This window comes from Phalacrocorax aristotelis, chromosome 1, assembly GCF_949628215.1.
Source record: "Phalacrocorax aristotelis chromosome 1, bGulAri2.1, whole genome shotgun sequence".
NCBI classification, from domain to species: domain Eukaryota; kingdom Metazoa; phylum Chordata; class Aves; order Suliformes; family Phalacrocoracidae; genus Phalacrocorax; species Phalacrocorax aristotelis.
The window spans coordinates 83,984,434-84,009,821 of record NC_134276.1 but is presented as its reverse complement, the minus strand read 5'-3'; the positions used below and the strand labels follow the sequence as shown (position 1 = coordinate 84,009,821).

The window sequence follows — 25,388 nt, the reverse complement described above, 5'->3', positions numbered from 1 at the left end:
TGTATATGGATAGAAACTTTATACATTCCACTTTAGGCTTACTTATGAACAGTTCAGAGCCATTTGTTCTGCTGGCAGCATTGTCCTTCAGCCTAAGTAGCTCTTCTGTTGTGTTTGTATTTACCTCACCTCCAGTGGTCTTGTGTGTCGGCTGGAGACATGCATGGCATTAGAGGAAGAAGCAAGGCAGTACACATTCAGGTATAATGTCCCTATCACAGCTTTGCCACAGATGCCTCATGAAGTGAAAAAGCAACTAATTTTGTGTCATTAAAATGTAAATTATTCTTTCCTTAAGCAGGATGATCAATAGGGTTTTGACAATAGCTGTGCTAGTTGCATAACGAAGTACCTGTATTAGGCTTTATTTTTATTTAGTAGTTTTTATTATTTGTTATGCAAAACAATACTTTAGATACAACAGAAAAATAAGGGTATTGGAAACCCAAGGCTAGATCCTCACTCTGGATTTTTAAATTGTGAGGGAGTGAGAAAGACAAGAGTGGGTGATGGGAGGGTGCAGTTAACAGTATTAGGAAACTACCACAAAAGATGTGAAGATTCTCAGGCCATTTAATTAAAAGACCCCAAAAGGAAGGAGGGTGGGGGTGGAAGGAGAGGCAGGAGTAAAGGCAAGAAGGAAAGAAAAAGGATGGGTGAAAAGTGGGCAGCTAATGATAATCCAAGGACATTGGGTTCAGCCATAATGAGAACGGCTGCTTATCCCACGAGAGGCTGCAATTTTTTAGCTTCTGAAACCATTGTTATTATTGTAATCATGCCCCTGGGAAGACAAATTTGTCAAACTCACTGGATTCACATAACACACAGCCACAATTTGGGAAGTCACTGTGTCCCAGTAACATTGTGCAGTTTAATAAAGTCTAGTGATTCTAGCACTATTTATATAATGTCTATAAGTGTTCTGCCTATAGTATATAATAGTTGTCAAACCCAAAACTTCTTTAGATATGTGCTCTATTTCAGTTAGTATTTCTGCACTGCACTGATTATTCTTGAATGCTTTTTTTTTTTTTTTCTTTACCATGGAAAAGTTACTTTAAGGTATACAAAGACATTTTATGCTTTTGGAAAATCAGGGTAGTGAGCATGGGACAGTGCACGGTTTTGCCAATGGAAGAACTAAACAATTTTCTATGAAAATGTTCCTGTGCTGATTAAGATTAACTTCCAAGGGAAAATCCCCTCCTTGGTAATATCAGTATTATTCTGGTTGGAGCTGAGGTAATAAATATGATTGTGTGAGGTTGGAGAGAGGGGTTCCTACATAGTAAACAGCCGTGTCGATCATGAAAGAAGTCTCTCTACTCCCCCCTCTGCTAATCTGTCACATGGAAAGACAATGCTGCTAGTAAAGTCCAAATCCTCTTAAATCCCAACATTAGATTGTAAAATAAAATTGAAGCCATCAAATTAAAGAACAGAATGCACACAGGGCTGTAGAACATAACATTTCCTACCACTGTTAGGCTAGTCTGTGCTATGCCATGGACGATTTACATACAACGATGTCATCAAGGGTAAATGGAGCTTCATTATCATATAGGTGATAAGGTATTTACCCCAAAATTATTTTAGAAAACGCATGCCTGACTTCACTGTAACATGGCAACATATTCTGTAATAGCCACACTAAAGATCTAAGATCTGATCTTATTTGAAGTCAAAATATTTCAGAAGGATAATGGACTCTTTTCCCTATGAATAATCTGTTGCAGAGAGACTAGCAGTGTTACCTATGTATTTCCTTAATCTGCTTTATATTTCATTCCCACAGGTCAAAGAACACAGGTACAGAGGAGACTGCAAAACACAGAAGTTTCACTCAGAAAAACTGAATTATAAAATGCTATATATTATTCTGATGATTTACGTGAGGGACATGGTAATCGTAACTCATAATTCAAAATGGTGTGTGGGTTGGTGGGGGTGCATGGGGAAGTAGACTCTGTGCTCTGTCACTCAGCACTATGGCCACATTGGGAAGAGTTGATTTAGGAAACTCCTGAGTAAGGCAGCTGGCACAGGGGGTAGCATTGCAAATAAATGTGCTGTTTTCACAGATATTTCTCTTTGGTTGCATAAGCAGGCAAGGGCTTTTGGATGTGCCAACTCATCCTGTCACCTACTTGTTGCCGAATGGAGGGGCTAGTAATCACTCCCAGAACAGCTGCACAAATAGAAAGCAATCTAATAGCTTGAATTTTCTGTTTCATAGTGCCCTAACAGCACAGTACTGCTCTATAGTAGACACTCTGCCTTCATCCATAATAACATCTAACAGTTAAATCTAGGTCAAGAGTTGAAACCATGAAGAACTAATTGTCTACATAACTGTGATGCTTCTTGCACTATGCAGACAAATGAAGACAGAAAAACAGGTATTTTGAAAGACTTAAGGAAATTCATTCTAGGTATATCACTGCTTTTTGAACAGGAATAGCAAAAATGGGGGGAGTAATATAATTTGTGAGCTTGCAGAAATCTCCTCCCTAGGATTCCAAGAGGCTGTCTTGTCAAATTATGCAACACCTCCTAAAATCCTTGTATATTTTAAAAATATTAAATAATCTGCTTTGTGTCTCCTTCTGGCTCAATGCACTGGCACTACATTTCAGAGTACAGCTCAACAACCTTATAGGGCAATTGCGAGTGTTTTCTGGAGCAGCAGGTAGTTACAGGCCCTTTACCTTTCTGACCAGTATATTCTAGGTTCAATGCCATAGATCAATATTAAAGTTGAGTTAACATCACCTTCTGTATCAAGCTCATACAGCTAAGTTGCACTGAAAATATTAAAAGGAGAGGGAGGCAATTAATGGGGAAAAGAAAAAAAAACCACCAAAAAAACCCCCCAAACCTTAAATAAAACCATTCCACTTCATATCACTTTGCTAAAATAAGCTATTTGGCAGATGCTAATATTCTGAGCTGGCTGGCAGTCCAAACTGTGTTTGTGGGAATCAGGTAGCACAAATGGGTGGCTCAGAGAGAATACAAGGCCTCCTGTGAGGTTATTTAACATTTTCCTGATGTCCCAGGTGTCCACAATGGGCCAGAGAAGATACAATCCTCACCTCTGGAACATAAAATTAGTGCAGCAGTGTATACAATGCAAAATCCACATGTCATACAGAACATGACTGACAGGAACAGGTTTCTTGGTATTATCACGTAGCACTGCCACTCCTTCCAAGTGCATTGACCCCTACAAAATCCAGTTCATGAAGAGATCATTCAAGGGTTGGGAGTGGATGAGTCACAGGCATCTGGGGGGGTGACGTTATGTGGCTTCTGATTTTAACTCTCATTTTTTCAGCTTACAAAATATACACATCTTAAGCTAATTTTATTGAACAGTGCTATAATAAACCCTTCTTGGTGACTGCTTTCTGCAGAGGGCTTTAAAATAAAAGTTCCAGCTATTTAACTGTTTTGCAGCTCAAAGAGTGCAACTGAGACTTATCTTGACTAAAGCGTAGTTGTTGGCTGAATATAACTTTGCTGTAACTGCTGACTTCTCAAAATACATGTACCTCTAAAAGCTGTTGATACATCGCCAGTGGCAATAGCATATATCTGTGGTACTGAGTAGTGCTGAGCTCCCCCCACCCCAAGGTTCTAGTTCTCTCTGCAGCACCCAAAGGTTTAGACCAGTTATCCAGTTATCGAGCCTCAGGTTCTATATAGCATATGTAGCATGTATCTGAGATCAAAACAAATACCAAGGTAGTCATTTGAGCATACAGCAAATATCTAAATACAGGTTTAGACTGCCAAACTTATATGATTCATAGGTGGGTACATCAACCATCAACAACTGGCTTTATTTTCTATATACCAACTCCCAGGGAATTAAATATAGATCTAGGAGTCTGCAAACATGAGCATCATAACTAATTATTGTAAAGTAAACTGTAATGGAAATCTATGTCATGCCTACCATCACCAGTAAACGCAGAATGGCTTATCGCTTCCTGAAAGAAGGACAAAGAGCCTCAGGCTTACCACAAGAGGTGAGATAACTCCCAGAGCTAAGCACTGTGGTGGGGCTAATGCATGGGTCAAAGCCTCACTGACCCTGCCATGACTTATCTGAGAACCAAGATTCTACAACAAGTGTCTTTTAGTAAAATATGGACCAAGAGATCTAGTCCCAGGTGACTTTCCAAATTCTTTTCAGAAAGGGCAGGATTGGCCTCTGAGAGCACTTAACAGCATAAGCCAGTTGTGCCTCCTGCTTAGCATATTTCCATGGTTTTGGTGCACTACACAGGGAAGAAGAATACCACTGTCATATAATACACACAACTTGCTTCTTACCCATTAATTACCAGGAACAGTTCTAAACCCATTTTATGCAGAAAGAAATTTATATTTATGTGAGATTAACTTGTCCTTGATTTTATTAAATTTGGAAATATGACAAAACAGCCCACACTGCTACTTCTCAGACATCTTTGTAAAGTGCTTTAAACATTTACAGAACCCTAAATGCTAATTGTTAAATATCGTGATGCCAGGCTAAGTGTTAGTGGTGCAGTAGTGAAAATGGCAGCATTATAACATTTTCAATGTACCGAAACAAATCACTAAAATGTTCCTGTTTTTTTCTGCATAGCCCAACTAAAAGCGACCAGTAACACACAGAGGCATCTAGCTCAGTATGTCGAGAATAAAGACAAGTTTTTCTCACTACTTCTGACTTCAAATTTCCATACTCTGGAAAAATTTCTTCACTGTAAAGTATCATTCAAAATAATGTGCCGTGCTAGAGGTGCCAGGTAAGCCTTTCTTACTGCAGTGCGATTCATATGAGAAACAATGAGCTTTGCTTAGTACTCCGTTGGAATACTGCTTACTTTGCTTCAGATTAATTTGCACTTAGGTTTGGGAATTTTACAAATGTGATATGAAAGCTCAAAATATTACTTTTCCCACATGGACAAACATCAGGAATATTATCCATCTGCATTCAGAACAGCACACAACTGCACTGTTTCCTCCAATAAGATGGTGCCTGATGTCATTCAAACAGATGCATTCGTTTCTTTCCCAGGGTGAAAAATGAAGTATTTGTAAGTGACAGCATGTTTATCACTCTACTAATACTAATTTCTTCCTTGTATCCTATTATTTTTCTCAAACTGTTCAGGTACACCAATATGAAACCTTTCTCAGTAAACGTTTACATTCTACATTGCTTAATCAATCCAAATGTTATTGAGGTCTTATCAAGGAATCTCCACTAGAATTAAATAAATGGAGGAAGTTCCATGTTATTACTTATTTATTTAGCATCCTAAAAAACACAGACGTCCTGATCCTAGATCAATAAGAATTCCTTACTGGAAATGCAGGCCACAAACAGAATGCCCAGTTAGAAACAACTGCCTTCTAAACTAATCTTGCTTACAGATTAATAAATTCACTAAACAACCGGTTAAACAAATACTATCATGTTTACTTTCTACAATGCAAGAAAGGCAAAAGCTGAGAAGCATTCCCAGGCACAAATAAATCACAATAATTACTTTTTTTAAACAATTTTAAGAGCGATAATACAGTGTTACGCATTTTTGACTACCTATATTAAACAATTAACGGTGCACAGTAAGCTGAGTGTCAAATAAATACTGTAGATTATTTGCTGCTGTTTATGCCTGTGCGATGCAATTCTGATTCTCTGCATATGTCCCATTTCATCAGGTCATATCAAATCATGTTTTGTCAGTGTTTATTAATTCAGCCTAGATCCAGTCACATGACACACACTTCAATGCACTTAGTATTAAAAAATGCTTTCCGTAGTTCCAGTTATTTTTAAATTCGAATAGATACATCTGATTACCCAGTGACTTACATGTCAAGTTTATTGCATTTCAAGCATGTTTTTACTTTAGGTGTTGAACAGTCATTCAAAACACTATTCCCCTTTACTTTTAAATTGCAACCCACAAACTACTGAAGAGTTGATTTCCTCTCTTTGTGAGAGGAGTGACTTGAACTAACACTAATGGGAATTAGTGAGGCGTACCATTAAAGTATTAGAGAGCCTGAAGTCTCCAACAAGGCTAAGAAGTACTGCTGTGCCACTTATAGGCTATTTTGTGAAAAGTAAAAGCTTAGCAAAGGAACGTTGGCAAAATTTCTTTTTACCCTGCTATGATTAAGTCTCATTTCAGTTGTACACATGGGACAACAAAAATTAAAGTATGCACATTATGTTCTGTAAGCCTAGTTACATCCAGAAAAACAGGGATGAGGGGAAAGAAGGGAATGAAGAGAAAAAAGAAAAAGTTAACTGGCTTACCTGATACTGTACAAGACTTTTCCCGTTTTAGAAATCCTCAGCAACTTGTTGTCTGTTGTGACATCATGGAAGTTTGCTCCCTTCTCATTGGCAAAGAATAAATCTGGCTTCCAAATAGAGTCCAACATAGAAGGATCCAAATCCAAGGAATCATCAGGATATTCGCTGTAAGCCAGACGTGAGTCGTTCCACTGCTGTCTCAAAAAAATGTTCACTCTGTAGTCCTACAGAAATGCCATGTGAAAAGGTTACTAAGCCACTTACCAAAACTGGAAACCCACGTTAGCTTTCTTTATGCTCTTAGACTTACTACAGTACCAGCATTACAGCAAACATTTATGTTATCCTTTGAATATAAGAGTTATCATTTGAAAATAAAGCAGTCTAAATGCTGTATTGAACCAAACAAACACAACTGGTACATTTTCCAAATCAAAATTACTTCAGTGATGGAAAAAATATTAACTGCAACATCCAAAATTAAATATAACCCTCTTTCAAATGTTACGGATTTACTCAGAAGTACTTAGAAAGTCAAAAAGCATTGCAGCTAGATATATACAATTTCAACAAAGATTGTATAAAACTACTAATATAAATAAATTGCTTCCAATATGTAAATCAATTGTTTCTAATGTACTTATCAATAGTTGCTAATTCCAGTGAAGCCGAATTTGTATAGAAGAAATTAAATCAACACTTCTTATTTACTGTTTGCATCCTCTTTCTAGCTACTGTATGCTTTTCTCTGTATGTTCCTTCATTCACTCCTCCCTCTCTGCATCCCATTAAAAATTTTCTAATTGCATTCTTCTGCTCAGTGGTCTGCTAGTCACAACTGGGAAAGGCAGCAATTATTTAGAGGTTCATTTAGTACCAACATTAACACTGTGTCAAGAACTGGCTATTAAAGGGGAGTGTGAAAACAGCTTTTAGGGTCTAAACTCTCTGGAGGGAACAGAAAGATATTAATGTTTATTCTCCTTATCCTGAATTTCTGAAGTCAGCAAATAAGAGTTTCATCTCCTCCAGCTTTCCGTGATATTACAGCATATTTACCTGAAATTACTACATTTAACTTGCTTGTGAACACTGTCTTAGAAATACAGCTACTCTTCCTCTAAAAGGAAAATATTTAATAACATTTACATCAATTATATTATCTGAAGGAATATGTTAGCAAATAATTCTTCCAACTGTACAAACCCCTCATATTTAAGATTTGCTTCATGGTAACAGAAGTACCTTAAAACAGCAGCATTGTGCTTTTGACTTGGAAAATGTATGAGTTAACCTGGGTTTAGTCGGGCCACTGAACTGCATAGTCTCAAGAGCTTATCATCCTTGAAACGTAAATAAATATTCTCACTCTGATGAGAGCTGCAGAAAGCAGCTTGCCCAATATGCAGACTCTGTGAACATGTCCCTCCAAGCTTCAGCATTTCCCACCCTTCATTCAGTGGGTTGGTGATGAATATTTCTGACAACCAAACTGAGGCAGTTTTTGAACCCTACAGGGCGATGCTTTACAGTCTCACTAAGAATGCAATTTTTCTTGCTTTCTCTATCATTTTCATTTTGCTGTTGGGTAGATGCAAGTTAAAACAGGAATGTCTACTAATCAGAGCAAGACAGACCTGAGAGATGTCTCAAGAACAGCACATTTATTAAAGATACTTACAAAAGCCTGTATGATTTTTTTTCCCACAAGCCACTGTACATTTATGATGGTGGTGTTTCATACAGGTAAAGATCAAATAGTTATTTGCAGTTCTGAGCTTATGAAATGTTGTCACATCTTGTGAGGATGCAGTAACCCTAAGCATACTTTTCCTTGTTTCTTGGTCTTAGAAACTAAGTGTCTTGTAAGTTTATATGGGACAGTTTTAGTTATAAAGCCAGGAAAGCACTTGATTTTCATTCTGCAGAAAAGAAGGCAGGAGCTGTCATCAACAACTGCTGATAGAATAAAATTGCTACAACTAGTTGTGCAACTGCCTTTGATTTTTCTTTGAAATAAGATATACAGTGAAGTCTATGGAAAGCAGAGGGATTTCTCCCCCATGACACAGAAATCATAAATCAGTCAAATCAGTAAATTGTTCTGAAATATCTAAAAATAAATGTGCTTTCATAAACTTCAGTAGTTGGTGATTTAGATAACAAACAACGGTCTGAAAAATCCTTATTCATAGAAAAGCTTGCATATGATGATATATATTATACCAAAAGCATAAATAATACCAGTTGGATTACACTATCTTTTCAATATGTACCTTCATAAATATATCAGAGCCATCACACTGATACACTTAGAATTGCTTTCTCCCTGCACGCTTTGTTTTTAGAAGCAAAACAGCACTGAAACCTTTGTTTATGTCTGATAGGCTTTGCATATATATGTGTATGTATGGGTATTTTAATATTAAATAAAAATGGAAGTATAATATAACATGCACATCACAAAACCATCATTACTTTTTTCTCCTATGCTTGCAGTATAAGCAGCTGAGAGGGATGTGTGTTTACACAGTCAGACCTAATCGTGTGTGGAATTTTGAATTTACTTTTCCTAACATTGTAACTATCTTCTGAAGAATAATTCTTCTGAGAATAGTATCACAACATGGAGCTCGGGCAGACTACAGTGTGTATCTTGCAAGTTCCTGAGGGCAGAAGTGGGCGGACTGTAGTAAAGCACTCCTACACGACCATGAGTACACCTGCTCCACAAATCCTTCCTGACAGCACCACTGCTCTGAACAAGGAGTGTGGACCTGAAGATTCAATCTCATTTGCAACACAGATGCCAGTGGTAGCTCAAGGCAACTCAGATAAACAGTTTTCCTCTGTTCTCAAGCCATAAGATCAGGGTAATACTAACATACTAAAGGAATATTCATCTGATTATTTAGTAGACTTAGCTGAAGATTCAGGGGGTCCATCCACAGATATATTTAGCTTCTTCTATGGGAATCTAGAGAGAAATGGCCTTTCAGCAAACCCATGGCTACCAGGTTCACTGCCCAGAACTTCAGCAAAGCTCTGGGTCCCTTCGGCCTCAGGCACTGCTGTGGCAAAGGGTTGCTGGGGAGCTCTGCCCCATTTTTGGTGCTATTTTCTGTCTCTGAACTGATGGTCATCTTAGATCTTGGCCTTCCTCCCATCTTCCCCTCCAACAGCATTGATCACACAGGTAATGAATCAGATGTCTGAGGCAAACACCAGATTTAGCTGGCCTTCCATGCATAGAAGGAGCTTGCCAAAGAGACGACTCTCTCTCTCCAAATCCTAAATATGAATGCTAACTGAAAAGTGGTGGTTTAATCATCTATTTTAAGGCCATGTGACAGAAAAGCACTTGTTTACTTATGCACCTAAGCACGCAAGGTGTCCTCAATGGCTTCAGTGAGAGTCCTTTATGCAGTTAAATGCAACAATGCAGTGAATTAATCAGGAACTAACAAGATGATTTGTAATTATGTTTTTTTCTAGTGAGAAGCTAATATCATACAGCCAGACACAGCCAAGCTTTATTACTCTTAAATTTTTTAAAGGAACAGCAAATTTTTCTGCTAACATAAGTGCTCAAAATTCAATTGGAGTTGGATGGATTTACCCCAACAGAGAACCTGCTGCATAGTGTCAGTCGTTGATTATAGGGCATAACGACAATAATAATGTCCTCACAGTTAGTCATTTCTGTAATTAACAATTAGCTCATCAATGTACAAACTGCTCTTAGCTTCTCCTACAGCTGATAGCTAAAAAATCCTGGTCATTAGCAACACTGAACATCTGAACACTTTGGGACTCTGCCCAGCCTGATGTAGATTACTCATCTGTGATACCCATCCGCAGTCATGCTGTACAGTGAATTTTCTGCTGAATACTGCATGTGTGAATGCTTCCAAAAATAGATACAGAGCTTACTGGCATAACTGCTTGATTCAGTGAAGTTACTCAGGAACATCTTTTTCTCTTTCTTTGCATGTTAGGGCTTAAATGAAAGACAAGCGAATCAATGAAGAAAATTCCCAGCAATTGCATCTTGACTCTGATCTGGCCCTTTTTTTTAAACTATTTTTATTTTGGTATAATATGCATCATTCTAAAATGGAAGAAAAACATTTCTTTTGGAGAAAAAAGAATCAATTGTGATACTGTCCTATACGAACATTATAGTGCAGAGAGGCTAATATGTATGCATTTTGTTTCCCTAGATTTTTGGGAGCAAAACTCATGAAGACTCTATGGAATTCACCCATTTCGAGAGAGCCAGCACAAAATTCTGATTTATTTCTGAATGAAGGGTTTTAGCTTTTAGAATATACTGGACATAAGAGTTGTGCTGGCTTTTCACACAGGGTTGAATTTCATCTTGGTATCATCCTAATCAGAAAGCAGAAGCTACTCCTTCTGATGTTACTGAGAACCTGCCTTACTCAATTTAGTATGTCTCGGACTGTAATCCTGTTTGCCATATCAATTTCTCCTAACGAAAGCTTCTCTAAACAAATTTTCATCTCCCAAGTTTACAATGAGCTACTGTAGATCGTCCAAATTATATTCTGATAATGTCCCTTCAGTATATATACATGGTTTCACTAAGCATTCCTGTCCTCTGAGAAAGCAGTGTCTCTAGTGAATTTACAGTCCAGGGTTTTAAAAGAATCTTTTAATTTTATGTCAAAACCATCAAGACCATTTTACAGGATAAAATGAATCCTAGGAGTCAAACAAAACTCTTATCACATGACACCAACGTTTTTACCACACGATTACATTGTTTCAGAAGGGCAAAGTAGATGGAACAGTAATTGATGTCCACCTCACAGAGCAGTTTTAAAACATCCTAAAACTAGTCACACTAGCCTTAAAGAAGTGACAGCATTAAGAAAATCAATATCAAACCATTGAACAGCATCTAAGAGAAATCTTTCCACACTTTCAGCAGATATTATGAACAAAGCAAAATAAGAAAGCCAATAGTCTTTGTTTTCATCTACTTGAATGTTTGGCTGTTTTCAGCAGAATGTGTTAATGAACATTGGAAAGGTGCACATTAACATATTTGATAGAAGGTAAAATGCAATGAGGGGATTTAATCAAAGCAATGAAGGAGTCTAATTAATGCAATCAGCATTAGGTCGTGCAAATATTTTCATTGAATGCCATCTTGTAAAGCCAGTGACGTGCAGGATTTTTGCTACTTAATGCTATGCTGATGCCTCTACACAGTAGAATCAACAGACATGGCTGGGTAAAAAAGGCTAAATTCATAGCTATCTTTTCAGAATCCTTTGAACATAAGAAAACTGAAAATTAAGTCTGTTGATAATTACATTACATCAAGATATGTGTTCCCCTGTCATTTAAAAATTTATTTTAGTTTTCTTTTAAGGTGTTTTTAAAATATTTCAGATATTACATACTCTAAAGTATTAAGTTTTCTATTTATTTTATAGCTTTGTATGTCATAGCTTGTCATCACAGTCATTCCCACACTATTTAAGAAAGCAACCTACTTAGCAATAACTTGTCCTGTATCTCTAGAAAGCATTAAATAACAGGGTGCTTTTCAAATAAATATGTTTAGGAGCAGATTTGTGTTCCTTAGGCACCACTTTCTAAACTGTTGGCACAAATTACAATGGAATTTAGATAAAGTGTTTGAATATTAAATAATTAAGTTGTGCTAAATATCTGCAAGGCAGTATCTATCCCATTACAAAAAAAATAATTCTTTGGTATACCTTAAGTCTTTTTGTGGGTAGCAAGTTCATTTCTAGTTACCAAGAACTCAGTCCTACAGGATGCTAAACACCTTTATTGCCTCTGTCTTCAGCAAATACAGAAGGACCTGGATGCTGTGTACGAGCCCCTGGAAAACAGAGTTATGAAACTACATTGCAATTGCTTCAAAAGTGTCCACAGCTGTCCACAGTGTCCTGAAGAAATGCAAATAACTCCTGAAAAATGTCAGTGAAGGGGAAAGCACCCATTCTTAGTTTATTTTGTGGCAGCTGTGACTTGAAGAGTTCAAAGTCAAGCTGGGATTTGTCATTAGACGCTTTCTAGAACGTGTTTAACCCACTTCTTGTATATGAGCACCCGATAATTATTATGGGTTTATCACATTATTGTAAGAAAGTAATCAAAAATATCTCTCTGGACAAGCCCCGGTAGTTAGGTGTATGTATGCTTGAATAAATAACTGATCATTTTTGTTCGTTGTTTGAAAAAGATTTAAAAACTCAGCATCTTTTTAAGCAGACTCCAAAAAAAATTTTTTTTATTTTCATTTTTCTTAGAAAATATTGAAAAAAAAAATTAACTTCTAGGCAAACAAAAAGAAAAAAGTTGGACTAAAATTTTCATTTCCATTTTTTTAGCTTGATTTTGTTAATCCTAAATTTTGCCATTTTTTAAAAGAAATCTCTCATCTTAAAATGAAAGATTGGACTATTTATTTTTAGATATATCAAAATTAAAACTTCGACATTTTCATTTTGGTCTTGTTTTTCTGACTAGTAGCGTTCTTTGGATTCAGTCAAAACTCACATTTTGATCAGCGGGGATCCCATCATTTCCTAATACCAATTTAACCTTCAAAATACCCAAGTCTTCTTATAGCTATATGTTTTAGTCATGTGACCCAAGTTATGCATTCTTTTCAGTTACTGCTGTGGCTGCAATTCACAAAGATTTAGCTAAACAAGACTGTTCTGGTAGCTCTTTCAGCACAGTCTGCCGCAAAAGGCAATACAGCATGTGGTGTAAGACCCACTCAAAATATGGAGTACTTGGCAGGGAGCCCCACAGCTGAGCTCCAGCCATTCTTCTGCCTCTTTAGTGCTAATAGAACCTGAGAAAGCTGTTTTGCACACACCTATAGTTGCTGCCATCAGAGTCACTACAGGCTATGGTGCAGTCATTGCATATGTATGTTTAGAATTGGTAGTTGAGTTTCAGAATTTATATATCTCTTTATATAGTTATTTTATTTTTTTTTAATTCAGCTAGTAGGTTTTTAGCAGTTTAATAACTTAGTAAATGTCCCCACATTCTGAGCATCTCTATTCTACATCACATCCCACTCCTTCACAAGATGGCTTCAATGACCAGTCCCACTCACCATTGTAGTTTCTGCTATTGAACCAAAGCTGTTGATAAATATGTTGCAGGTAACATTTACAGGAGGACCTGCAAGTTGAACAATAAATAGAAAAATTGACAGGTTGTGTTCATGACATATATTAAGTATTGTTGTTCTCTTGCCAATGGCATCATAGCACTTACCATTGTGGTTTCTGTGACTGATCCAAAACTGTTGATAAAAATATTGCAAGTAACGTTTACTGGAGGACCTGTGGAATGCAATAAAAATGTTGCAATACACATTGAAACAAAAGTACAGATCCCTCAGCCTCCGTACATTCTGGTACAGATGCGGCTGAAAGCAAGTAGAAAGTGAGTTTTCCCAAACAGAGCATGTAAATATCAATCAAAAGAAAACTATCACCAACACTAATTTAATTAACCTCGTTTCATTGGAAGTTGTTATATAAATACACAGAACTACGGCCTTGCACTTAAGGATTTAAGAGAAGAGTTGAGTGAGGGCATGAGGATAACAGCTTTTTCTTTATCCACAGTACCAGCGCAGAATATGCTTTAGAATATGCAACCACTCCTCTCTTCCTTCCTTCTCAGACTTAAAATGAAAATATTATCTCTTCACGCCTATTCTACGCTGTAGGCAAAGTCTTGCCACTGAAATTCCCAGGAAGGGCCACTTTTCACATTGACTCCAGGCCACTGAAAATGCACTTAGACAAGCAGCTCTTTGTGTACCTGGTCTGGAGATGTCTGCCTTGCCATAAACAGATATTTTAGTAATATCTGTTCTGGCTTGACACAGATTTTATTAAACAAATATTTGTAATCTCTTCCCTCCCACCTCCTTTCCTGTTATTCAGTGGTCACTGATGTGTAACAGAATGAATGGGGACTTAATATTTAATTAGTTGTCTATTAGCCTCCTAGTTCTTTTGGGCATGATGAAATAAACAGGGGTTCTCAATTGAATCAAGAAGGATTAATGTTAAATGCCTGAATTTCAGTGACACAAAAGTTGATACAAGCATTGAGTATCAAGTACTTTCTTTCCCTCTTTTCCTATTATTATTTTAATCACATAAATTTTCTTTTCTTAAAAAATAATGTGAAATTGCTTTACAAAAGGTGGAAATATTATTACTTTCTTTTCTGAAAAATGGGAAGATAAAGTACCGTGCCCAGTGAAACCCAGTATGCTATCAGCTTCCTGAATGCTAGCTCACCCACCTTCAATGAAACAAACATGTTGGTTCTGGAAGGAAAACCCACAACAGTAATATGTTTTGAAGCCGTTAAATTCCAACAAAGTGTGTTGTTCAACTCAGTTTTTGCAATTGTTTTCAAAAAATGCTTCCTTTTTATGTTGTAAATGTGTTTTCACTTTCAACACCAAGCTAAAACAAGCCAAATAGTCTGCCATTCTCCCTCCATAGTATAACTTTTTTCCTTTTTACCTGATGATATTTCTACTAGCTGGTCATCTTGCTCAACATATATCTCTACATCTAAACAAACAGAATCACTGAATCACTGAAGTTGTAAAGAACCTCTGGACATCACCCAGTCCCCCTAGTCCACCTAGTCCCAGAGCAGGATCAGCTACAGCAGGTTGCTCAGGCCTGTGCCCCATCAGGTTTTGAATATCCCCAGGGATGAACACTCCAGAGCTTCTCTGGGCAACCTGTGCCAGTGCTGAGCCACCCTCACAGTAACAGAATGTCCTGTGTTTCAGTTTGTGCCCACTGCCTCTTGTCCCGCAACTGGGCACCACTGAGAAGAATCAGGGTCCATCTTCTTTACTGAAGTTCCCATCAGTTATTCATGCACATGGGTAAGATCTCCCTGAACCTTCTCTTCTCCAGGCTGAATAGCCTCAGCAATCTCAACCTCTTGTATGACAGATCCTCCAGTCCTTTAATCACCTTCATGACCCTTTGCTAGGCCCATACCAGTAAATCCATGTCTCTCTTGTACTGGGGAGCCCAGAGTTCGAGGTCCTGAGTGGACCCAGGACTCCAGATGTGTCTCACCAGTGCTAAGCAGAGTGAACGTGTCCTCCCTCAACTTGCTGGCAATGCTCTCCCTAATGCAGCCCAGAAGGCTATTGGCCTTCTTTATTGCAAGAACATATTGCTGGCTCATGTTCAACTTGGTGTCCACCAGGACCCCCATGGCCTTTTCTGCAAAGCTGCATTCCAGCCGGGCATCTCCTAGATTGTTCCTCCCCAGGTGCAGGACGGCATTTCCTCTTGCTGAACATCATGAGGCTCCTGTTGGCCCATTTCTGCAGCCTATTCAGGTCCATCTGAATGGCAGCACAACCCTCTGGGGCATCAACCATTTCTCCCAGTCTTGTATCTCCTGCAAACTTGTTTAGGTGCACTCTGTCCCATCATCCAGGTAATTAACGAAGGTGTTAAACAGTATTGGCACAGTATCGACCCCTACAGTACACCAGTAGTGACAGGCCTATAGCTGGGCTTTGTGCTGCTGATCACAACCCTTTGAGCATGGCAATTCAGCCAGTTTTCCATGTACTTCACTGTCCATTTAGCTAGTCTGGTCCAACAATTTGTCTATGAGTATGATGTGAGAGACAGTACCAAAAGCCTTGCTAAAGTTGAGATAAACAACATCCACTACTCTCCCCTCATCCATAAAGCCAGTCACGTCATCGTAGAAGGCTATTAGCAAGGTCAGGAATGATTTCCCCTTCATAAATCCATGCTGACTACCCCCAGTCGTCTTTCCGTCCATTATGTTTGGAAATGGCTTCAAGCAGGATTTGCTCCAGCCTTCGAGGTAAGGCTGGCCAGCCTGTAGCTCCTGGATCCTCCTCCTTGTCCTTCTTGATGATAGGAGTGACATTTTTCTTCTTGCGATGAGGAACCTCCTCCAGTCACATTGACCTTTCAAAGATAATTAAGAATGGCCTCACAATGCCATCAGCCAGCTCCCTCACCACTTGTGGGTACTTCCTATGTGGTTCTGTGAACTTGGCTGTGTCCAGTTTGCCTAAATGCTCTGTAGCCTGATTCTTCTCCACTGAGTTTTCCTTGATCTGGACTTTCCCACAGGTCTTAGGGGCATGGGATTCCTGAAGACCAGTTTTATCAGTAAAGACTGAGGTGATGGAGACATTGAGTGCCTTGGCATCTTCCCATGCTCTTTGTCAATTTTATTTTAATCTCATGGTGTTGTCTTGCAAAAGCCGCTGTATGTGAGCACCACAGCTTTCAATTCCTGAGCGTCAGCAGAACCTAGTAAATATGCTTATCTATGTCAGGAGAATAGGCTTACCTATGTTAGGAAATAGCTACCACATCACAGACTGTAGTTCAGGTGTACATTAAATAGATACATGCTGGACCCCTGTATCTTAAATAAAGCAAATATCTCCCTCCATTTCACTACTCAGTCGTATAATGTCTTTGGCTTGCCTTCTGCTTGTAGATGTAGAATAGTATAAGAACTCAATAAACCTAAGTACTGCCAGAAAAAAACCAGAGTTTTCTAGAAAGAGCTTTATTGGTTACATATCACCAACTCAGTTTTTTTCTGATCATTTATATTTGTTTATAAACAACAAAAGTGTAATGCGAGATTTTCAACCAAATGAGAACAGAAGATACTTGTAATATGATCTTAAAAACTGACATTTGGTCATATAACTTACAGATTCTAATCTATAAGTCCAACTTTCTCTTAAAGACAATCTGCTAGTGATGGGGTTTTAAAATGTGCATAGGAAACACTATCAAAATGAAGCAGATAAGAAAAAATAACTGAGCACTGAAGTTTGCAATACTTTTATTCTTTTTTTAAATTGATTTTTTTTTCTACTGTTGATATTATTCCAGTGGGGAGGCGGTGTATACGTGTTGTACATCTTAAGGAAGTGCACTTTAAAGAGGGCACGCAACATCACTTTTTCCAATGGAACATTTCACACACTCCATCCTAAAAGATTCTCTCATCTAATAGTTCATTTAAAATGAAAGCAGTAAACTTCTATGAAGTTTATCCAAGGCTTGAGAACATAATCTAGAACTCTTCAAAGGCAATGGAAACATTTAATTTGACTTTACTTCCTAAAATCTAAAGCGAGTTGACATTACCTCTAAAAAATTAAGCAAAGTTTACTTTTAATGAAATCACTTCTTCCCCCTGGTTTTTCTTTTGTCACCTCCAATGCAACAGTGTAACAGTCCAGGTGCCTTTCAGGCACATTCAGGATAATCAAAGTGATTTTCAAGTCATAAGGAAAATATATGTTTCCTGAAAGGACTCAGGCAAAAAAGCCCAAAGCCAAAACAGGTGTCTAATGCTCAAATCCACCAGAAAGTAGACATCTGGTATTGTGACAAACAGCTAAGATATCGCTTCTCTTCCCTGCAGCTCCCTTCTCCCTGCTTCCCGGGGGCTGGGGCTGCTGCCAGACAATGGGACTCTCCAATACACTGCCTTTCTGAAAAGCCCTGACATTATAATGTCTCATGCACCTCCCATGAATTTGGGGCACTTAGCACTTAAGAAAGTCCTCAGCACTCATCTGCTCACCTACTCACAAGAAACCCTGGCGATACTCAATATTGCCTGAATTTGCTGTGGCGTGTTGCCTCATAGCTCCTGTACCAAAGGTGGCTGTGTCCTTGCCACCACCTGGCTAGAGAGTGAATCCTTTCCTTGTCAGCTGCCAGAGGTGGTGAGTCCATCCCAACATGTGGGGGAGTCCCCATGTTGAGTGGTGAGTGCTGAAAGAAGTACACTGAGCCCTGTCCAGCTACTAACCACAGATTTTGCGGAATATTCTTCAGTACTGATAGCGCACAGCCTGAAAGCTTCCTTCATTCAGTAGGATCTTGAGAAGATTTACTTGTACTCTTGCCCTGGAGATCATCCTAACTGCAGCTAATAATATCTGTATTCTCACATCCATCCCAACTCTGCCTTTTTGGTGTATGGTTTCCAGGCTGCATCTGGCAGTCTTTTTTTCTTCATATTAATTTCAGCCATATAGCTAAAATGTCCTTAGTGGGAATGTTATAATCATACAAGAGATTTAAAATTATACCTGTGCATTTGTCAATTTTCTTTGATATGTGTATTTATGAAGGGATTTTTGTAAGGAAAACTAAAATACAGTACACATACTCAGAATTGTGGGCAAAGCAGAGAGATGTGGAAACAAAAATGAGAGATAATGAGGCAGAACCATCTCATGGAATGCAAGTGAAAATATTCGCAAGATATTTACAGATCTGTGAAGAATCTTGTGTCTTTTTCTATACATAATATTTTTGGTCCACCTTCTGACTTTGGCCTATGTGTCAATGGAAGGAGTCTTTTCCCATCTTGATGGTTTATAAACCATCTTGATGGTTTATTTCTTCCTGTATATAGGGGAGAAAGGTGAACTGAACTGCCCTTCTCTCTTTACCACAGAGAGCAGGATAAGCATCAGGACTGTTTGAAAAGACTAAAATCAATCCTGTCTGAGTATAGGGATAGAGCAGGGATCCAGGAACAGGAGCAAGGGGCAAAGTGAGGCGGCAGTGATCCCACCAGTGCCTGGGCATCCCCTCATCTGAGGAGCAGGGATATCACATCTGAGCTTAAATGAGGGAGAGAGTCAAAATGTGGGTGAGGGCAGGACAACGATCCACATACTGACCTGAGCACTGGTAACAGATCCCAGGACAGTAGGGGAGGATAGCAGAGCTTGCTGGAGATGGTTTTTTAATTGCCAGTTCTGGAGGCAGCTGGGGTTTCAGCAAGCATTTTTCCTCAACCAGACTGAACAACCGTCAACATCCAGCACAGACCTCATGAGACCTAAACCAGAGTGAACCTCCATGGAGGCCTCTGTTTTTGCAGCTGCAGTACTAAAGGTATCTGAGTTACCACTTCAAGAGCTTTCCAATGCATCTCTTCATGGCCCTGCAGGCACATCCCTGTAAGTCAGACAGCAAGGCTGAACTACTTCTGGGACACCTCAGCTGGCCATGGTCATTAGGCAGGAACAAGTTGTTTATCCTCCTAGCTTCCTCCCTGCTCAGAGTGAGGCAGGCAGGGTAAGGACGGGAGAAGGGCTATCAAAGGCAGCACAGCCAGCCCTGTGGCCAGGGACCATGTGTATTGAGCCAGGGAGAGAAAGGCAGCTTTGATGCACTAGAAAAGTTCCTCTGAGCCACTGGGATCCTGCAGCTACTCCAGAAGCAGTGCAGCTTGCACATTTGTTTTGAAGGATCTGTATAATGCATAGTCCAACTTCTGATGAGAAAATTCACATGATTTAGCAAGTTTGCTTAGGGTTGTAGCAAGAAAGCAGGAGGTAGACCACAGGTAGTCTTTATTTCAATTACCTAGGTAAGGCTTCTTCTTTCCCAATCGCTCTGCCTTTGGGCAAAACCAATGTTTTCCTCCATTTAAACATCATCACCTCATTAGAATTTTAACAGCAAGGGAAATGTATCAGTCACAGGAGGCAAAATTAATGACACCAGAACAACATAGTTATTCTAAGGCTTACAAATCAAGGTGACATTTCTTCTTGGGGAGCGATGCCTTTCACTTATGAGGTTGTCTTTCTACGGGATTTCGATGGAGTGCATCACCCTGACTCCCTAAGTGTAATCATGCCCAGTAAACAGAGAATTCCTTCTTCTTTAGAAGTATTCACCCCAATGCAACGTATCACAGAAAATATTATGCTTATAACACTTTCATTATTCATTGATGGCGATTCTGCCTACTACACAAACAAAAATAACCCACCTCCAAATGCCTAAAAAAAACCCCACATGGGCAGATATCTCAGGAACCTCTGAAATGCAGTAATTGTATGGTACTTTGCACTGATGCAAGTTGCTGGAAAAAATCAAATGAAGACAAAATAATTGTTCTGCTTCATCAAGCTAAAACCAACAACTTCGGAAAGTTCATCTGTCATATATAATAATGTATCTCGCTGAGAATGCCATATCTCCTGGTGGAAATGTGGCAATGGTTTTGGGTGCTTACTGTTGCATCTGAGACTCAGAATCATATTCTGTGATATCAAGATATATTTACTCTCAGCAGAATAAGGCTAAGAACCACGAAAGCACTTACAGAGTCAGATCAAGACCTGCAGAGCTATTTAAGTGTCTAAACCCTTTTGGGGACTCTCATTCTCACTAATATCACTGAGCCTAAATATTACCGAATATCTGAGGAATATATGTGAGCAATGCCACTTATGACAATAGAATTTACAGACCGGAGGAGACACAACATGCCCTACCCAAAACATGCGAGAGAGAGAGAGGCAATGCTGAATGGAATCAGCAGGAAAGCATTACAGATAGAGGAAAGTACAGTTTTTCCCTAGTTCCAGCTGCCTATTTCCAGAAGTGCACATGCAGGAACACACAAAATATAAATAAACAAAATGGCATCAAGAGAACTCTTCTCTTACATCAAGATTTAAGCTGCTTCCCTTCACTTGGTTAGCTTGAGAAAACATCTGAGCAAACATACGGCCTTATGACATGACCTGGATATAAAAAGGGCATATGACATTCCAAAATTGAAAGCTCTTCCTCAGCAAAATACCACTGAGGCCTCACAAGACAAATACTCTAGTGATTGTCAGATCCAGGTGATTACAGAATGAGTCACAGAAAGAAAATGTCTCCAGAGTAAGTACAGCTAAAGCCATCTATATATATACATTGACATAGTCTGAGGTCAAACAGTGAGTAATCAATTTTTGAAGTGGTATGTGAGTTTTCGGCTGTGGGACTACTGCTGAATGTAACGGGAGTCATGCCAGTAAAATCCTATCAACGTTTCACAGGAGGAGAATCCCTGCTAAGATGCACTTTTTTTGTGCCTTAAAGCACTTGTGAAAATTGTTGGATTGGCATGCTTCACATTCAGTGAATGCCTTTGTCCACAGACCCCGCTCTGGAAGAGGAAGGTAAGTCTCACACTACAAAACATCTTCAGTTCTGCATTTGGCATTACAGGATAGTCCATAAGACGTGTTCATTCTTCCCTGCCTCTTTCTGCTGAGGCTGATAACAGAAACATATATTACTGTCAGCTCTGGGGTGCAGTGGGATATTTCCACATAGGTTATCTCATAGACACTGCACAGGAACAATTTTCAGGCACTATTTTATTTCACTCCACAAACCAGGAGCTCAGAAATGAAAAGCCCGTTAAACAGTTGACGTGTTCCTGATTTACCCAGCTAACCTGAGCTAGTCTACAAAGAATATATAGCCATAGCAGTCACAACGGATTGTATAAATGCACTGGAGCTGGCTTTCACGTAGGTAGTTTGAGGGCTGCTACCGATGTAGTCATGGCAGGCTGGAAATCACTGGAGGCCATTAACCTCAGGCATTATAGCTTGTGCTGAGCTCTGTATCATCTTGGAGTGGCGCAGAGCACCCCTGAGCAAATTACTTGAAAGCTAACTCAGATATTTCCACACAAGCCTCGGTCATGCTTGTGACTGAGTGCGGCCAGTCCCAGAGCTAAAGCCTTCCATGTGCAAATGAGTCTGAGGAAATAAATCTAAAAAACAGTTAATCAGAAATCTTACATCTGGAAACTTCACACTGGAATTAGAAGCCTACAGTGCAAACTTACTTAGTACTTCTGCCAACTTTGAAAATATCCAGATAAAGGTTTTAATTCTCCATGTGTCCATCAAACTATTTTTTTCACTGAGCTCCCTACTATTCTTTCAAATATTTCCATTCCAAGTCATGACAAGCAACTCACTGCACGATATCTCTTTCTGAAGTCTTCCTTCCTCCAATGCAATAGAGCAGTGGGTAGTATTTGGGGAAATTGAATTGTTTGCTTTTCTTATGACATGAAAAGGTGCAGGCACTTATTTCGTTTCTTATCACAAAACAGTGCTCACTGAAATGAGCAAATGGAAAGGCAGAGGCTCTCAGCCACACTGGGAGCAGGTAGAAGAGATGCTCCTTGCACCTGATTCTGAGAAACTGCTCAGTTGCTTTGCATTAATGAAGACAGAGCTCTTTGCTGCTGATCGGCATGTGAACTGCATAATGTGTGCAGAGGCCTGGGACACTCCTGAATGTGGTTAAATAAAAGATGGTATTACATCTCTAGTCATGAAATCTGCACTCCAGCACAGGGTCAGTCAAACTCCTCCTGGGTAATCTTATTTTTAATAATGTTTTACGAAGTCAGTGTAGCCAACTCATCTGAGAGACTGCATGGAACCACAAGATAAAAAGTGTTCACCGAGAAGAGAAGGCAGGAGGGAAAATCTACTTAATGAAAAAAACCCCTATTAATAAAATAATAATATTGAAATGTTGTCAACCAGTCTAGGCTTCTGTTTTCAGTCAGAAAGAACTGGTGCATTCTGCTTGGCATACTCACACAAAACATTTATTTAAAAAAATAAAAAAGGTACTTTGTTCCTTTCCCTCTAAATATTTCTTACGTTGTTCCTTCTCTGTGATTCTGATCTTGTGCTGTAGAAGGTAATGGAAGCTCAGTTATAAGAGTCAATAGGTACAATCTCAAATACAGGTCTTGGTCAATACCTCTCTCTGTGGCCAGAGAGGTCTCCAAATTGATTTTAATTCCTTTTTTTTTTTTTTTTTTTTTTTGTTCCTCTGAGTTTGGACATTCACTTTATTTCACAGTTCTGCCAGGTTTTCCTTTAATGTCTCCATACTGTTCCTTGCTTTACTGTCAGAAGGCATGTGCAGGACTTGAAGAAAAAGAGCAGTTTGGGTGACTAACGTTAATGAGCAGACACTGATTTATGCCGCTAGGGAATTATACACTAAATGATACATGGGACACAGATGAACAATGGGGTTTAGAGAAATGGGATGGCTTAGGCATAGGGCCATATAGCAACAGAAATGGTGGGGAGCCGGTACAAACGGCAATCTGCAACTGGTCAGAGACACACAGACCCATATGCTTGCCACGTCTAGCACTAATAAATAAAATTTTCCTTCTATTTTCAAACCTTTCAGCTATTGGGAACTTCCCGTTTTTTACCTCCCTATAGTTCAACTCATTTCCATACAATCTGAGCAGAATATTACTTTGAAATTAATTCCTTCCTCCTGACTTTCAGCTTCAATGCTCCCATCAGCTTATCTGTTGCATGTATAGCTTAGTCTCCTATCCCCTCCCTTTCACACATTCCCTCTCCCTTTAGGAAATTGCTATGTGATCTCTCACATCGTGAATACCAAAAAAGATCTGTCTTTTAACGTAAAGTCATCCTTAAGGCACTTCTTGGGTGTCTTTCACCAGCATTTTTTTTTCAGTCAGCTGTTCTTCCTATGTATAAAATGGCTGGAATAATGGGAGGGGGAGTGAGAACGCTTCACCAGCCTAGAAAATAAGCATCTTATAAACTGACTGGCGTACTTTTTTGTCAATACAAAACCACCTGTTGAAAGGAAATTATCATGTCTTTGATGCAGGATGCTCACTGCATTGCTGAGAGGAGCACCACATGGCTTCCACATAGGCTCAGAGTTCTGTTGGCATAAAGCATATTGCAGGGTCAGGGCGTATGGTCGTCTTCTAGTTTTTACCACCAATAGCCATGCTGAGTAGGAGTCTTCTACAAAGTCATACAGATGAGACACATACACATTGAGGAGCTTATTGGCCTAAATTGGATCTGCCCCTCATTATTTATAACTTTGATAAGCAATTTTTTTATTATTAAAAAAAAGAGTTAAAATCTGTTTTTAACAGATTGTGTGTGCTTTACCCCACTCAAAACACACCTCAGAAATGTGACAAAACCAAAATTCTCAGGGGTATGGAGCCAAAAACTGCAAAATTATTCTCAGGAGAATAGAGCCAAAGAGCAGCAAAATTGTCCCAGATGCTTATTTTTAAGATGACTCCTATAACGAGACTGACCAAAGGCTTTTAACACCTCAGACCGCTCCATCTGATGGGATATCACTGTCTGGAAAGGAAAATTGCTGCAGTCTGAAACTCTTATGTGGAGTGGCCACATCTACATTTTCATTTGGCATGGGGAGAATACGTACATGTGTTTATGCATAGGTAATACACTACTTTCACATCTGGTGAAAAAGAAGCTTTTACATACGCTTCTGGTTTGGGCCAGTGCAAGTAATCTGCATACATCTCTTCAACAACTGCTTTAAATTGCAGTGTGAGAGTTTATAGCAGCATTCCAGCTGAAGTGTTATTGTTATTTTATTTATTATTTAGGACTAACTCTTTATTAGACATAGTAAACAGCACAAGAAGAAAGAGCAGTCCTGATAAGACAGTGTTATAGCCTAAGACAAAGACATAAAGACAGCACACATTGGGAATGTAGTCATTAGAGGCAGCCTAACATAATGAGTATTGATCTGGTAAAATTTAGTCCTAGGTTTTCCCTGACTAACTATGCTGGTTTAAGGAAAGTATTTAACCTTTTCTCATCTATATTTCCCCAAGTACAAAAGCAAGGGAGATAACATATAGACATGTTTCCAGACAGAGGAAAAATGAGTTTGTTCATGCTGTGTGTATCAATTGAATATTGGTTACTATTCTTTAATGGGACATGCCCACAATTCAGCTAGTCACAGATGTGCCCAGTTGCTTCCATGCTGTCCTGGGCTTTGGAGACATAGAAACAGGGGTTATCAGCTTTTGGAGGAGAGCATCATGCCACTACTGTGCTTCCCTGGACAGCCCACTGTTTGCTATAGCCAAAAAAATCTCAGCCCCATGAGAGGTAGATGTTGCAGTGTCTGATGCTTCAGTGCCTAACACCCAGGCCCTCATGGAGGAACCCTAAGGGCCTAATACAGTCCATGGGCAGAGCATGATGCTTCTACACAGGGGAAGACCATTTGCAGAGAGCAAATGGTCTTCAACAGGCTCTTTGGGTGCC

The 25,388-nt window shown here is 39.1% G+C and overlaps 1 protein-coding gene across 1 annotated transcript in view; it reads right to left on the bottom strand.

Annotated features, from left to right (window-relative positions):
• The window catches only part of GLRA2 (glycine receptor alpha 2), a 128,525-nt gene that overhangs the window by 92,829 nt on the left and 10,308 nt on the right, over window positions 1-25,388 (bottom strand). Inside the window, exons 3-4 of the mRNA XM_075095888.1 lie at window positions 13,637-13,704; window positions 6,335-6,558 (exon numbers count right to left, since the gene is read on the bottom strand). Of these exons, the coding sequence (XP_074951989.1) occupies window positions 6,335-6,558; window positions 13,637-13,704 (292 nt within the window). The remainder of the gene's footprint in view (window positions 1-6,334; window positions 6,559-13,636; window positions 13,705-25,388) is intronic.